The sequence below is a fragment of the Stegostoma tigrinum genome, chromosome 5 (genome assembly GCF_030684315.1).
Source record: "Stegostoma tigrinum isolate sSteTig4 chromosome 5, sSteTig4.hap1, whole genome shotgun sequence".
NCBI classification, from domain to species: domain Eukaryota; kingdom Metazoa; phylum Chordata; class Chondrichthyes; order Orectolobiformes; family Stegostomatidae; genus Stegostoma; species Stegostoma tigrinum.
This window is the reverse complement of record NC_081358.1, coordinates 91,727,496-91,739,915: the sequence shown is the minus strand read 5'-3', so window position 1 is coordinate 91,739,915 and position 12,420 is coordinate 91,727,496. Positions and strand designations below refer to the sequence as shown.

Here is a 12,420-nt window from a genome sequence, read left to right as displayed (position 1 = left end):
GAGGCGGACCGAAGATGGAGAGTAAAGAAGATAGGTGGAGAGAGTGTAGGTGGGGAGGTAGGGAGGGGATAGGTCGGTCCAGGGAAGACAGACAGGTCAAGGAGGTGGGATGAGGTTAGTAGGTAGCTGGGGGTGCGGCTTGGGGTGGGAGGAAGGGATGGGTGAGAGGAAGAACCGGTTAGGGAGGCAGAGACAGGTTGGACTGGTTTTGGGATGCAGTGGGTGGGGGGGAAGAGCTGGGCTGGTTGTGTGGTGCAGTGGGGGGAGGGGACGAACTGGGCTGGTTTAGGGATGCAGTAGGGGAAGGGGAGATTTTGAAACTGGTGAAGTCCACATTGATACCATATGGCTGCAGGGTTCCCAGGCGGAATATGAGTTGCTGTTCCTGCAACCTTCGGGTGGCATCATTGTGGCAGTGCAGGAGGCCCATGATGGACATGTCATCTAAAGAATGGGAGGGGGAGTGGAAATGGTTTGCGACTGGGAGGTGCAGTTGTTTGTTGCGAACTGAGCGGAGGTGTTCTGCAAAGCGGTCCCCAAGCCTCCGCTTGGTTTCCCCAATGTAGAGGAAGCCGCACCGGGTACAGTGGATGCAGTATACCACATTGGCAGATGTGCAGGTGAACCTCTGCTTAATGTGGAATGTCATCTTGGGGCCTGGGATGGGGGTGAGGGAGGAGGTGTGGGGACAGGTGTAGCATTTCCTGCGGTTGCAGGGGAAGGTGCCGGGTGTGGTGGGGTTGGAGGGCAGTGTGGAGCGAACAAGGGAGTCACGGAGAGAGTGGTCTCTCCGGAAAGCAGACAGGGGAGGGGATGGAAAAATGTCTTGGGTGGTGGGGTCGGATTGTAAATGGCGGAAGTGTCGGAGGATAATGCGTTGTATCCGGAGGTTGGTAGGGTGGTGTGTGAGAACGAGGGGGATCCTCTTGGGGCGGTTGTGGCGGGGGCAGGGTGTGAGGGATGTGTTGCGGGAAATACGGGAGACGCGGTCAAGGGCGTTCTTGATCACTGTGGGGGGAAAGTTGCGGTCCTTAAAGAACTTGGACATCTGGGATGTGCGGGAGTGGAATGTCTTATCGTGGGAGCAGATGCGGCGGAGGCGGAGGAATTGGGAATAGGGGATGGAATTTTTGCAGGAGGGTGGGTGGGAGGAGGTGTATTCTAGGTAGCTGTGGGAGTCGGTGGGCTTGAAATGGACATCAGTTACAAGCTGGTTGCCTGAGATGGAGACTGAGAGGTCCAGGAAGGTGAGGGATGTGCTGGAGATGGCCCAGGTGAACTGAAGGTTGGGGTGGAAGGTGTTGGTGAAGTGGATGAACTGTTCGAGCTCCTCTGGGGAGCAAGAGGCGGCGCCGATACAGTCATCAATGTACCGGAGGAAGAGGTGGGGTTTGGGGCCTGTGTAGGTGCGGAAGAGGCGCTGTTCCACGTAACCTACAAAGAGGCAGGCATAGCTGGGGCCCATGCGGGTGCCCATGGCCACCCCCTTAGTCTGTAGGAAGTGGGAGGAGTCAAAAGAGAAGTTGTTGAGTGTGAGGACGAGTTCAGCTCGACGGATGAGAGTGTCGGTGGAGGGGTCTGGTCGGGCCTGCGGGATAGGAAGAAGCGGAGGGCCTTGAGGCCATCTCCATGCGGAATGCAGGTGTACAGGGACTGGACGTCCATGGTGAATATGAGGTGTTGGGGGCCAGGGAATTGGAAGTCCTGGTGGAGGTGGAGGGCGTCGGTGGTGTCACGGACGTAGGTGGGGAGTTCCTGGACCAAAAGGGAGAAAATGGAGTCCAGATAGGTGGAGATGAGTTCGGTGGGGCAGGAGCAGGCTGAGACGATGGGTCGAGCAGGGCAGGCAGATTTGTGGATTTTGGGAAGGAGATAGAAACGGGCCGTGCGGGGGTCCATCATGGGCCTCCTGCAGTGCCACAATGATGCCACCCGAAGGTTGCAGGAACAGCAACTCATATTCCGCCTGGGAACCCTGCAGCCATATGGTATCAATGTGGACTTCACCAGTTTCAAAATCTCCCCTTCCCCTACTGCATCCCTAAACCAGCCCAGTTCGTCCCCTCCCCCCACTGCACCACACAACCAGCCCAGCTCTTCCCCCCCACCCACTGCATCCCAAAACTAGTCCAACCTGTCTCTGCCTCCCTAACCGATTCTTCCTCTCACCCATCCCTTCCTCCCACCCCAAGCCGCACCCCCAGCTACCTACTAACCTCATCCCACCTCCTTGACCTGTCCGTCTTCCCTGGACCGACCTATCCCCTCCCTACCTCCCCACCTACACTCTCTCCACCTATCTTCTTTACTCTCCATCTTCGGTCCGCCTCCCCCTCTCTCCCTATTTATTCCAGTTCCCTCTCCCCATCCCCCTCTCTGATGAAGGGTCTCGGCCCGAAACGTCAGCTTTTGTGCTCCTGAGATGCTGCTTGGCCTGCTGTGTTCATCCAGCCTCACATTTTATTATCTAGGGATAGTCAACATGGCTTTGTGTGTTGTGAAACATGTCTCACTAACTTGATTGAGTTTTTTGAAGAAGTAAATGAAGAGGATTGATGAGAGCAGAGCAATGGACAGTATCTGTAACCCCGGGGTGGAGGAGTTCAAAGCTAGAGGGAATAGGTTTAAGGTGAGAGTAGCAAGAGTTAAAAGGGACCTAAGGGGCAACTTTTTCAAGCACTCTTTAAAATAAAATTTCCCCACTCCACAATCACATCAGGGGAGAACAATAATAATATAAAAACAAAACTTATGAAAGCATCGACAAGGGCTTTAAAATACAGAAAGTAGTTTACATAATTTCCTATGTTATAACACATGACTACAACTCAAATTTACTTAACGGGCTGTAAAATGATTTCTGGCTTTATGAGAGCATGGAAGGCACTGGGTAAATGCAAATATTTTCTTTATTTATCTATGTGCCGTGATCCAAATCTCCCTCAGGTCTAGCCCCACATCACTATACTTAGGAATGACTCCCCAATCACAACTGAGATCAACTAGTTTATTATTAAATAGAAATCATACAATAACGATGTAAAGTTCACTTCACAATGGATACCTGTTAACAAAACCAAATAAATTGGGCAGCATTTAATTAGAGGTATTTGTCAGTAGGAATTCACTAATGCATGTTTGTGCACATTAGCTTGAAGTGAGGTCATTAAAGTTTTTTTTAAGTGAGTTTTAAGGCCGAAATATTGTACACAATGCTAGATCAAGAAGAGTACAAGAAATGAGAACAGGACTATTCAGCCCTTCCTCTCATAGAGAGTGTAACTGTGATCCACTTTGCATGGGTAACTCTTGCGAATTGCCCTGATAATTGCAAGGTGAAAGATTTTGACAAAATGGGTCTATTTTCAGAAGTACGCAAGTTCTGACCTACAAATTAACTGTTCGTAATATCTTAAACCTTTTTTTTAAACTTTTCCCATCAAAGTGGATTAACTTCAAGTTTCTCCACACCACAGGTCATCCGCCACATTCTTTCCTGTTCACTTGTGGCTTACTAACTTCATTTCTTCAGAAAATCTAGATGCTTTACACTCAGTCCTAATGTCTCAGTCATTGAAATAGGTTGTAAAGCTGTGATCGAACAATGTCGTGATAAGAAAGGTCACTTGCTCATTTTTAAATGCCTTCACGGCCTTGTCCCTCCAATCTCTGAAATATCTTCCAGCTCCATAACTCTGTGAGATATCTGTGCTCTCGTAATTCCAGTATCACGTTTCCTTAATCTTAATCATTCTATCATTGATCACCATACCTTCTTTTGTCTCGGCCTTAAACTCTGGAATTCCTTTCCCACACCTCTCCACCATTCTGCCTTGCTTTCTTCCTCTAAGATACCACTTAAAACCCATCCCTTTGAGTAAAATCTTGGTCATCTGACCTAATATTTTTTCTTATGCCTTGATATCATAATTTGTTTAAAATGCTCTTGTGGGACTTCTTATGTTGTTAAAGGCACTTTAGAAGTGCAATTGTCATTCTAAATAGCTGAGACCAAAGCGCTGACCTTCAATATCCTCCACTAGTTCCAGCTTTCTATTCTGAAAATGGCCTGTTGTTACTACTCTACACCTGTCTGATAGCCAGACCTCCATTTAAACTCGTTCATTATCCCCAATTCTGGAATCCTAATTTTGTGTAATGCAGCACTATCTTTGTGGCCAGGAGGTGGTTTGCCATTGCAATGTAACATTACAAAAAAAGCTTAAAAGTTGACATATCAAACAACCTGTTGGCATTGATCCCATCTACAACTGAGTAGTGTAATTAAAACAAAACCTGGGTGCTTATAATAATCTCCATTAATTTGTTCAACTAAGATGAATTAATTAATTCACTACACAAAAGTTGTTCCATTAAATATTACTGTAACAGTCAGTACATTGTACCATATAGAGCAGAGCAATGTACTGTGAAGCCATTCCAACAAAGTAGATCATTAGCTTTCGTTTTAGCCACCCACATGGACCAATCTTTGTGAGCAAAATCTGTCAGCAAACATCCTTTGGATCAAGGAATGGGAGTCATTAACAAGTTTTTTGAAACAAACTCCATCCATCAGATTGCGGGCTTTAGATGATATTGAGCATGGTCCTTGCTAAACAGGGTCACCACAAATCAGGTCCCCCAAGCAACTAAGCGCTACTGCTGGGATATCAATATAATCCTTCAGGACTTGTGGAAATACCCAAGCAATTTCGCAGGTTACTGCAGAGCGTTCCCTCTACTGACCAAAAGGCAGACTCATCTCTTTAAACCCAGAGAAAAGAGGCTATTGCTTGGCTTCAGAGATTTGCTTCCAGTAAATAAAATAGACACACATTTTATAGATAGAAATAGAAAATCAGGCATTGAAGCCACAACACCCTTCAAGTCATTCAAAGCACTTTTTAGGTAAATAATCACATTTTTAAGGTAACATGAGCAATGTTAGTTTTCACATCGCTAAGTCTCACAAACATCAATGAGCAAAATACTATATTTTTAAAACAGCGTTTGATAATATCATGCAATACAGCAGAGGAACGCCTTCATCGGCCCACCAAGCCTGCGCCAATTCTTATTGCCTAGGTGTAGGTATCGATTCCCAACCTGAAACGTCAATCTTTCCTGCTCCTCTGATGCTGCTTGGCCTGCTGTGTACATCCAGCTTCACACCGTGTTATCTCAGATTCTCCAGCTTCGGCAGTTCCCACTATCTCTGTAGTACCTATCGCCCTGTTTACTTCATGTTCACGTGTCTATCAAGGCACACCTTAAAGGTTGCTAATATGCCTGCTTCCACCACCGTCCATTAACAGTGTGTTCCAGGCACCCAACACCTTCTGTGTGAAAACATTTCCCTACATTTCTTCCCTAAACTTTTACCATCTCGCCTTGAACCTGCGCCCTCTTGTAATAGACATTTCCACCCTGGGAAAAAGCCTCTGACTATCCATCTTATCTATGTCTATCATAATTTTGTAGACTTCTATAAGGGCACCTCTAAGTCACTGTCTTTCCAGTGAAAACAATCCGAGTTTATCCAACCTCTCCACATAACTAAAATTCTCTAGACTATGCGACATTCTGGTAAGCCTTCTGTGCACCCTCTCCAAAGCCTCTGGTAGTGTGGTGACCAAAACTGCACATTATTTTCCCAATGGTGACCTCAGTAAAGTATTATACAGCTGTAAAATAACTTGCCAACTTTTATATTCAGTGGCCCAGCCATTGAAGGCAAGCATGCTGAATGCCTTCTTGACCACCTTATCCACCTGTGTTGCCACTTTCAAGCATCCAAGGACCTGAACACTCAGATCCTTCTATATGTCAATACTCCAAAGGGTTCTACCATTTATTATATAATTTGCACCTAAATTTGATCTTTCAAAATACATTGCCTCACATTTGTCTGATTAAATTCCATCTGCTGTTTCTCTGCCCAAGTCTGCAATCTATCTATATCTCACTGTACCCTTTAACAATCCTCCTCACTATCTGCAACTCAGTCAATTTTGGTGTCATCTGCAAGCTTACTAATCAGACCCCCTACATTTTCCTCCAAATCATTACAAACAACAAAATTCCCAGCATTGATCCCTGCAGGACACCACTAGTTACTGATATCCATTCCAAAAAGCACACTTCCACTGCTACTCCATCTTTTATGACCGCGCCAGATTTGCATTTAACTAGCCAGCTCACCCTGGATCCCATGAGACTCTACCCTCTGTACCAGCCTGCTATGTGATACCTTTTCAAATGCCTTAATAAAGTCCATGTAGTCAATATCCATTGCACTTCCCTCAATCATTCTTGTCACATCCTCGAAAATGTCAATCACGCTGGTGACAAATGACTTTCCCCAAACAAATCCACCCCCTGCCACTAACAAGTCCATTTGCTTCCAAATGTGAAGAAATCCTGTCTCTCAGTCCCTTCCCCAACTGCTTCCCCACTGCCCATGTCAGGCTCACTGGCCTGTAATTACATGGAGTATTTGTTTCCCTTCTTAAAAAAAAGAACAACATTGGCCACTCTCCAGTCCTCTGGGGCCTCGCATGATGCCAAAGAGGATGCAAAGACATCTGTTAAGGCCCCAGTTATTTCATCCCTTGCCTCCCACAGTAAGCTAAGATAAATTCTATCTGGCCATGGGGACTTGTCTACCGTAATGTGTTTCAAGCCACCCAACACTTCCTCCATTATGTTGACCTGCCCAAGAGTATTCATGTGCCTTTCCTACCCTCAACATCCCTTACGCTACGCCCTTTGGTGAATACTGGTGTAAAGTTCTCATGAAGGATCTCACCTATTTCCTCTGGCTCCATACATAACCACACTCTTTCATCCTTGAGCGCGTTGGTTCTTTTCCTAACTACACTGTTGGTCCTATCTTGCAATATTGATGCAGAGACCAATATTGTGATGCAAACCAAGCAGAGCTTCCTGCTCGTTTTGAAATATCCCCCTGGAATACTTCATGTTCTCCTGAACTAGGCAAATGGGCCTCTCTGGTTTAATATGTCACCCAAAGTACAGCACCTGTGACAGTGTGTCATAAACAAAGAACCAAACCTAACACTTTCTAATTCAGAGGCAAGATCCTAACCAAAATAATTCAACCCCAGAGCCAATGGAAATGCCTGATATCTATATGTGCATAAAATATAAGATAGCAATTAGGAACAGTCATTTGGTAGTACAGAACTTGAGTATTGCTGAAAAACAACAGACTTTTTTGAAGCCTTTTATCTCACATTCTTCAGAAAAATTCACAAGAATTCAAAATAAGGGGAAAAAACAGCATTGTTATGATGTAGAAAAGTACAGTGCTAATTGATTGTCAAGTGGATACTGGTAGAAGTGTTGCCATGGAAATACGGGCATGAATTGGCAGTTAACTGCCAAGCTTTGTTTAAATTTTAAGCAAGGCAAGTTGATTTTGCTAGTCGAAGGCATTACCCTGAGGTATGAACCATTTCAAGCAAATGGTTGTTACCCACTTTGTTGAGTTAAAACAGTGTACATGTACTTTCTGTCGACAAAGGACAAGGTTCTGTGTAGCCACCCACTTGAGTGGGTCTTTGGCCATCTCTTTCCTAATAAATTCTTTGACCGAGAACCTCTTTTTCCTCAGCCTCAATACTATGACATTGCACATTGTAGTTAGACAGGAGAAAATTGAAAGATTACATAGCACTTTTCATGATCACCAGGTGTCTCAATGTGCTTTACAGTCAATGAAGTATTTTTAAAGCATAGTCACAATTGATATGCAGGATATTCAACAACCAACAAGTGTACAGCAAACTTCCACAATCAGTATTGTGATAATCACCAGATAATTTTTTGTGAGGCTTAAATATTGGCCATGGCACCATGAATAACTGCCGGCTCTTCTTCAAAATAGTACCACTGGATCTTCTGCATCCAGTTGAGAGGTCAGATGAGGCTTGGGGTTTAATGTTTCATTGGAAATAAGGCACTACTGTCAGTGCAGTATTCCCTCATTGCTGACTGGAATATCAGCGGTGATTTTTGCATTTGAACCCCCACTCTCTGACTCAGTGGCAAGTGTACCAACGACTGAGCCACAACTGACATTTGAGAGCGAGAGCCTGTTTCCCCCAAGCCACATACCACTTTTCAGAGCTCAGAGATGCTGAGACCATTTGTAGTTCCTTCCAGAGATGCACAGAGCTGTAAATGGTATGTTTTGTATCATTCTGTACGCCAAGTGCCATTAACCTCCGAACTTTACAGTAGACACAATTCTTAAATAAAAACATATTGTAGAGCCTGAGTTGATGTAAAGTGTGTGTTTTTTAAAATCGCTCAGACAAAAAAAGCAATGAAACTGCATCGTGGATTTTATGACCGGAGATGAAACGAGATTTTTATAGTAGTCTCATACCACCTGGAGGAGATAGTGTCACATTGCTCCTTCTTACACCAATTGCGGTATAATTACAGACACATTATCAGGCTTTCCTGATGGTCTTTTGACAACTTATATTTATGGGTGGGAAAGAGAAAAGTGGCACAATCTTTTTTTTTCCATTTTAGAAATTGCATTGCAGTTACAGAGCGTAGATTTCGGCTTTAGCGGATTTGAACGCTCGAGCACGTATAGCTATCGATTTAGCATCCCTCTCAAATAGCCTGATTTCTAGACAAAAAGAAACCAGGGTGCTGGTAATCTGATTCAAAAACAGTTAACCTCTGGTTTCTCTCCACAGATTCCACCAGACCTGGTGAGCTTCTACACCAATTTCTGCTTTGGGGCCAGATTTCTAGATATTACCATGCTCTGATTCTAGCCTAACTCCGGGTATAACTATCTTCTGTAAGGGGTTAGAAATTCTCTGGGCACATTAGCACTTCATTTCCAAATTACCCCAAGTGTTTTCGCACAAAGTAAATCCTTTCGACTTTCGGAATTTGCTCTGGGCGACTCCATCTCCCAATGCTAGTTTGGGTTCCTGCCTTTGCCCACTGCTTTGCTGATAAATTCTTTCGCCGAGAACCTCTGTTTCCTCAGACCCCGGGGAATAGTTTGGGACGTACTTTGTATGCCGTACTTGCATGGTCTGCTCAGAATAAGGAGGGAGAAACCCCGCTGCAGGACTCTGACCTTCTGGTCAATTTCACACAACTGGGCTGTGGCCCAATCGACCAATTCGAAAATAGAAATCGGGCGAATACTGAGAGCAGAAAGTAGCTCACCTTTCTGATTGCTCACTTTGACAGTTATCTGGACCGTCGCCGTGCCGCGAAGTCTCTTGGATAAATAAACTCTGCCCGAGTCCCTTTCGATCTGGACCGGGGCATCGTCCGGGGCGATCACTTCAAACCAGCGCCTCTCGAACTTCCAGTCGGGGATGGTGTAAATGACATTGCCGAGCTTGTCACCCTCAGGCACAGTGACCGAGTGGACCATCTCCTGTGACGGTGAGCGAGTGTCTCTCCTGAGCCCGGGAGCCAGCTCCTGCTGCAGCAGTACAGTCAGGGGCTCGCTGAGCCGAGAGTTCGCACCCTTATCCCGGGCGTACACTGACAGCCAGAGAGGCAGTGCCCCCAGGAGTGAGTCTACCACCAGGATCTGACCAGTGCCCGGCACCACAAACAGCTGAGGGACCGGCGGGGACAGGCTGTAGACGATTGCGGCGTTGCTGCCTTCATCGTTATCGGTGGCGGTGACCCGGGCTAGCTCCGAGCCCACGGCCGTCAGTTCGTCCACCTCCAGCCTCAGGGCGAGCCCCGGGCTGAACACCGGTCTGTTGTCGTTGACATCGCGGACCCGCACTCGAACCAGAGCCGCCGGCACCCCTCCGCGGGCGCCGGAGCTTACCCCGTTCCTCCAGGAGCAGTTCAGCCTCAGCAGGTAAGTGGAGCGAACCTCCCGGTCCAGGGGAGCCGCTGTCCGGACCGTGGAGCCGCAGGCGGCGTGCGAAGGGGACAGGCGGAAATCCGAGTGGGCTTCCCCGGACAGCTCACAGCGGAGCCCGGCCCCGGCTGCCCGCAAGCCCCGTCCGCACAGCTCGAACCCAGCCACTCGGCTGCCCGGACGGGAGTCCTCCCAAACCTGGGCTTCGAGCAGCAGCGGGGGCCCGCGGGAACCTGAGTCCCTTGCCGCCGCGATGCACAGGAGCTCCAAGCAGGAGAGGAGCGCACGGCCCCAGCGCAGCGCAGGCAGTAGGTACATGACCCGGGGGAGGGATGGGGCTTACAAGTTCGAGAAAAATAAAATCCGCTGGAGGGAGACAGGATGTTCAAAGCAGTTCACCTCAAAACAATCTCAAAGATTTTAAAAAAAGACTACAGAGGCAGCCGTTCTAAGATCAAGGAGTAAAAGCTCCCTCTTGTCTGCTCCTGCCTCTCCGTTGTCTCCGAGCTGCCGTTTTAAACTCCCGGCTCCCAGGGATTGACGCTGCTGACAGCGGCCAGGCTCGCTCACTCACTCACACACAGCCCGCTCCAACTTTCATTCAATCAGCGCCAACCCCTGCCAGCCATCGCCACGCCCATATGCTCACCTCCACCAATCCGTGCTGCGCAAGGACCACGCCCACTTGGTGCTGTGTCCAATCAGAGGAGTGGTGCAGAGGGCGTGGCCCTAAGGCCCCGGGTCAAAGTCTTACCTGGTCCGGAATGAGATGAGCAACAAAGCTTGCTGCTGTGGACAGATGCAGTGTTTGTTATTTTTTAAATGTCGCTCTTGTAAGAACGTCCAGCTTAAACCAGGGAATCAAACTGATATTTGTGTTACATATACAGTAGACAAACAAAAGTTAGAAACTGTTTTGAATTATTTTACAATGCGGAAAAAGGTCTCTAGATAAACACAAGATCACAGTCACTTAATGACTGCGCGCTCTCAATTGTCACAGCGTTCCTATAGTCTCAGCGATATAATTGTATTGAGTAGGTTACCCCCTTATCCGTCTGGATTGATCGCTACCACATTCAAATATGCACTCTCCGGTGCTGACGTTCAGGAGCGGCGGTGTGGACTATTCATAAAATGCAGAAATTTGCCAAAGATTCTAAGAGAGCACCTTCCAAACCCAGGGCCAATTCCATCTAAAAGGACGGGAAGCACCGTCAGCTGCAAGTTCCCATCAAAGCCATTCACCATCCTGACTTGAAAACCTTTCGCCCTTCCTTCGGTGTAGTTGGGTCAAAATCCTGGAATTTAATCCCTCGCGGCAGTGAGGTCTACCTATAGCATACGTCTGTCGTGGTTCAAAAAGACAAATCACCGTTATCTTCTCAAAGGCAACTAGGAAATAAATGCTCGCCCAGCCAGCAAAGCCAATGTCTCACAGATGAATAAAATCGAGACAGAAAATTCCTATTGGAGAAGTTCCTCATATTTACTGGGTATTAATCTCAATCGAGGTACAATTATCAGTAACTTTAAACAACTCTTTGCAAAGATCAGTAATGTATAGCAAACTGACAGCACTGGATATGAGATATTACGAGAAACTTCAACAGCAAGATGTTCAGTTCATATTTATCATGGTAGCCCAGAAACCTAGACATTATCTAAGGCTAATTTGCAAGTATATAAATTATTTTCAGCGAATGCAATTTCATGTTTCGAACACTGCCAATGTCTTTATTGAAAAATACAACCCTGTAATGTAACAACGTTACAACACGATCTGTCCTGCTTGTGTTTAACCTATTTGATGTCTGAGTCATCACAGGGTCAAATCAAACATAAATGCGCTATCCTCCGGACGGGCTTCGATTTAAAACCGTTCCCAACGAAGTGGCAAAACTATTTATCCTTTCGGAGAGAACTGTTGACCATTAGCTGAAATGATCTTTAAATCCATGAACCGTGAAATCTGGTTTTGCATTGCATGCGACTTTGATTTCAAATGAAAAATAATAGCTGCTACAAATCATGTAGGTGAAGCGTCAAAGTGGACTAGGAACGTCCTCTTTTAGAAAAAATAACTCGATCAACCTATCGAAATGCTATAACTTCGTAGGGACATACAGTTATAATAATCTCACTGCAAGATACCCAGTTTGGCAATGGCCCCTTTAGAAGCAGATATTTGTATATAGGCATTATCTACCTACATTCCTCCTTCATGTTTTTATATAGCAGATTGTAAACATCCAATAATGCGTTGGTACTGCAATGAAGAAGCTGTTAAACTTACATCTCAAATAATATTTCTTTTCAGTTGATGAACTTCTTTTGCTTTATTTTCTGGCATTATATTCTGTGTCTTGCTTTGTTTTCTGTGTTTCAAGATGGTGCCAGAGTAGTGACACTAAACAACACCTTGTACTGTATTTGTAATAGATGTGACAAAAAATAAATTTCATCTAATTATTCAGCTGCACCAAGCACATATTATTTGAGCTTCTGTCATTCCTACCTTCATTCCACAA

General features: G+C 46.1%; 1 protein-coding gene across 2 annotated transcripts in view; it reads right to left on the bottom strand.

Moving 5' to 3' along the window:
* The window catches only part of si:dkey-22o22.2 (neural-cadherin), a 276,496-nt gene extending 266,055 nt beyond the window's left edge, over positions 1-10,441 (bottom strand). For both annotated transcript variants that reach the window (XM_048530230.2, XM_048530231.2), the window contains exon 1: positions 9,229-10,441. In XM_048530230.2, coding sequence (XP_048386187.2) covers positions 9,229-10,207 — 979 coding nt within the window. In that variant the 5' untranslated portion in view covers positions 10,208-10,441. The remainder of the gene's footprint in view (positions 1-9,228) is intronic.
* Between the last annotated feature and the right edge of the window lie 1,979 nt (positions 10,442-12,420).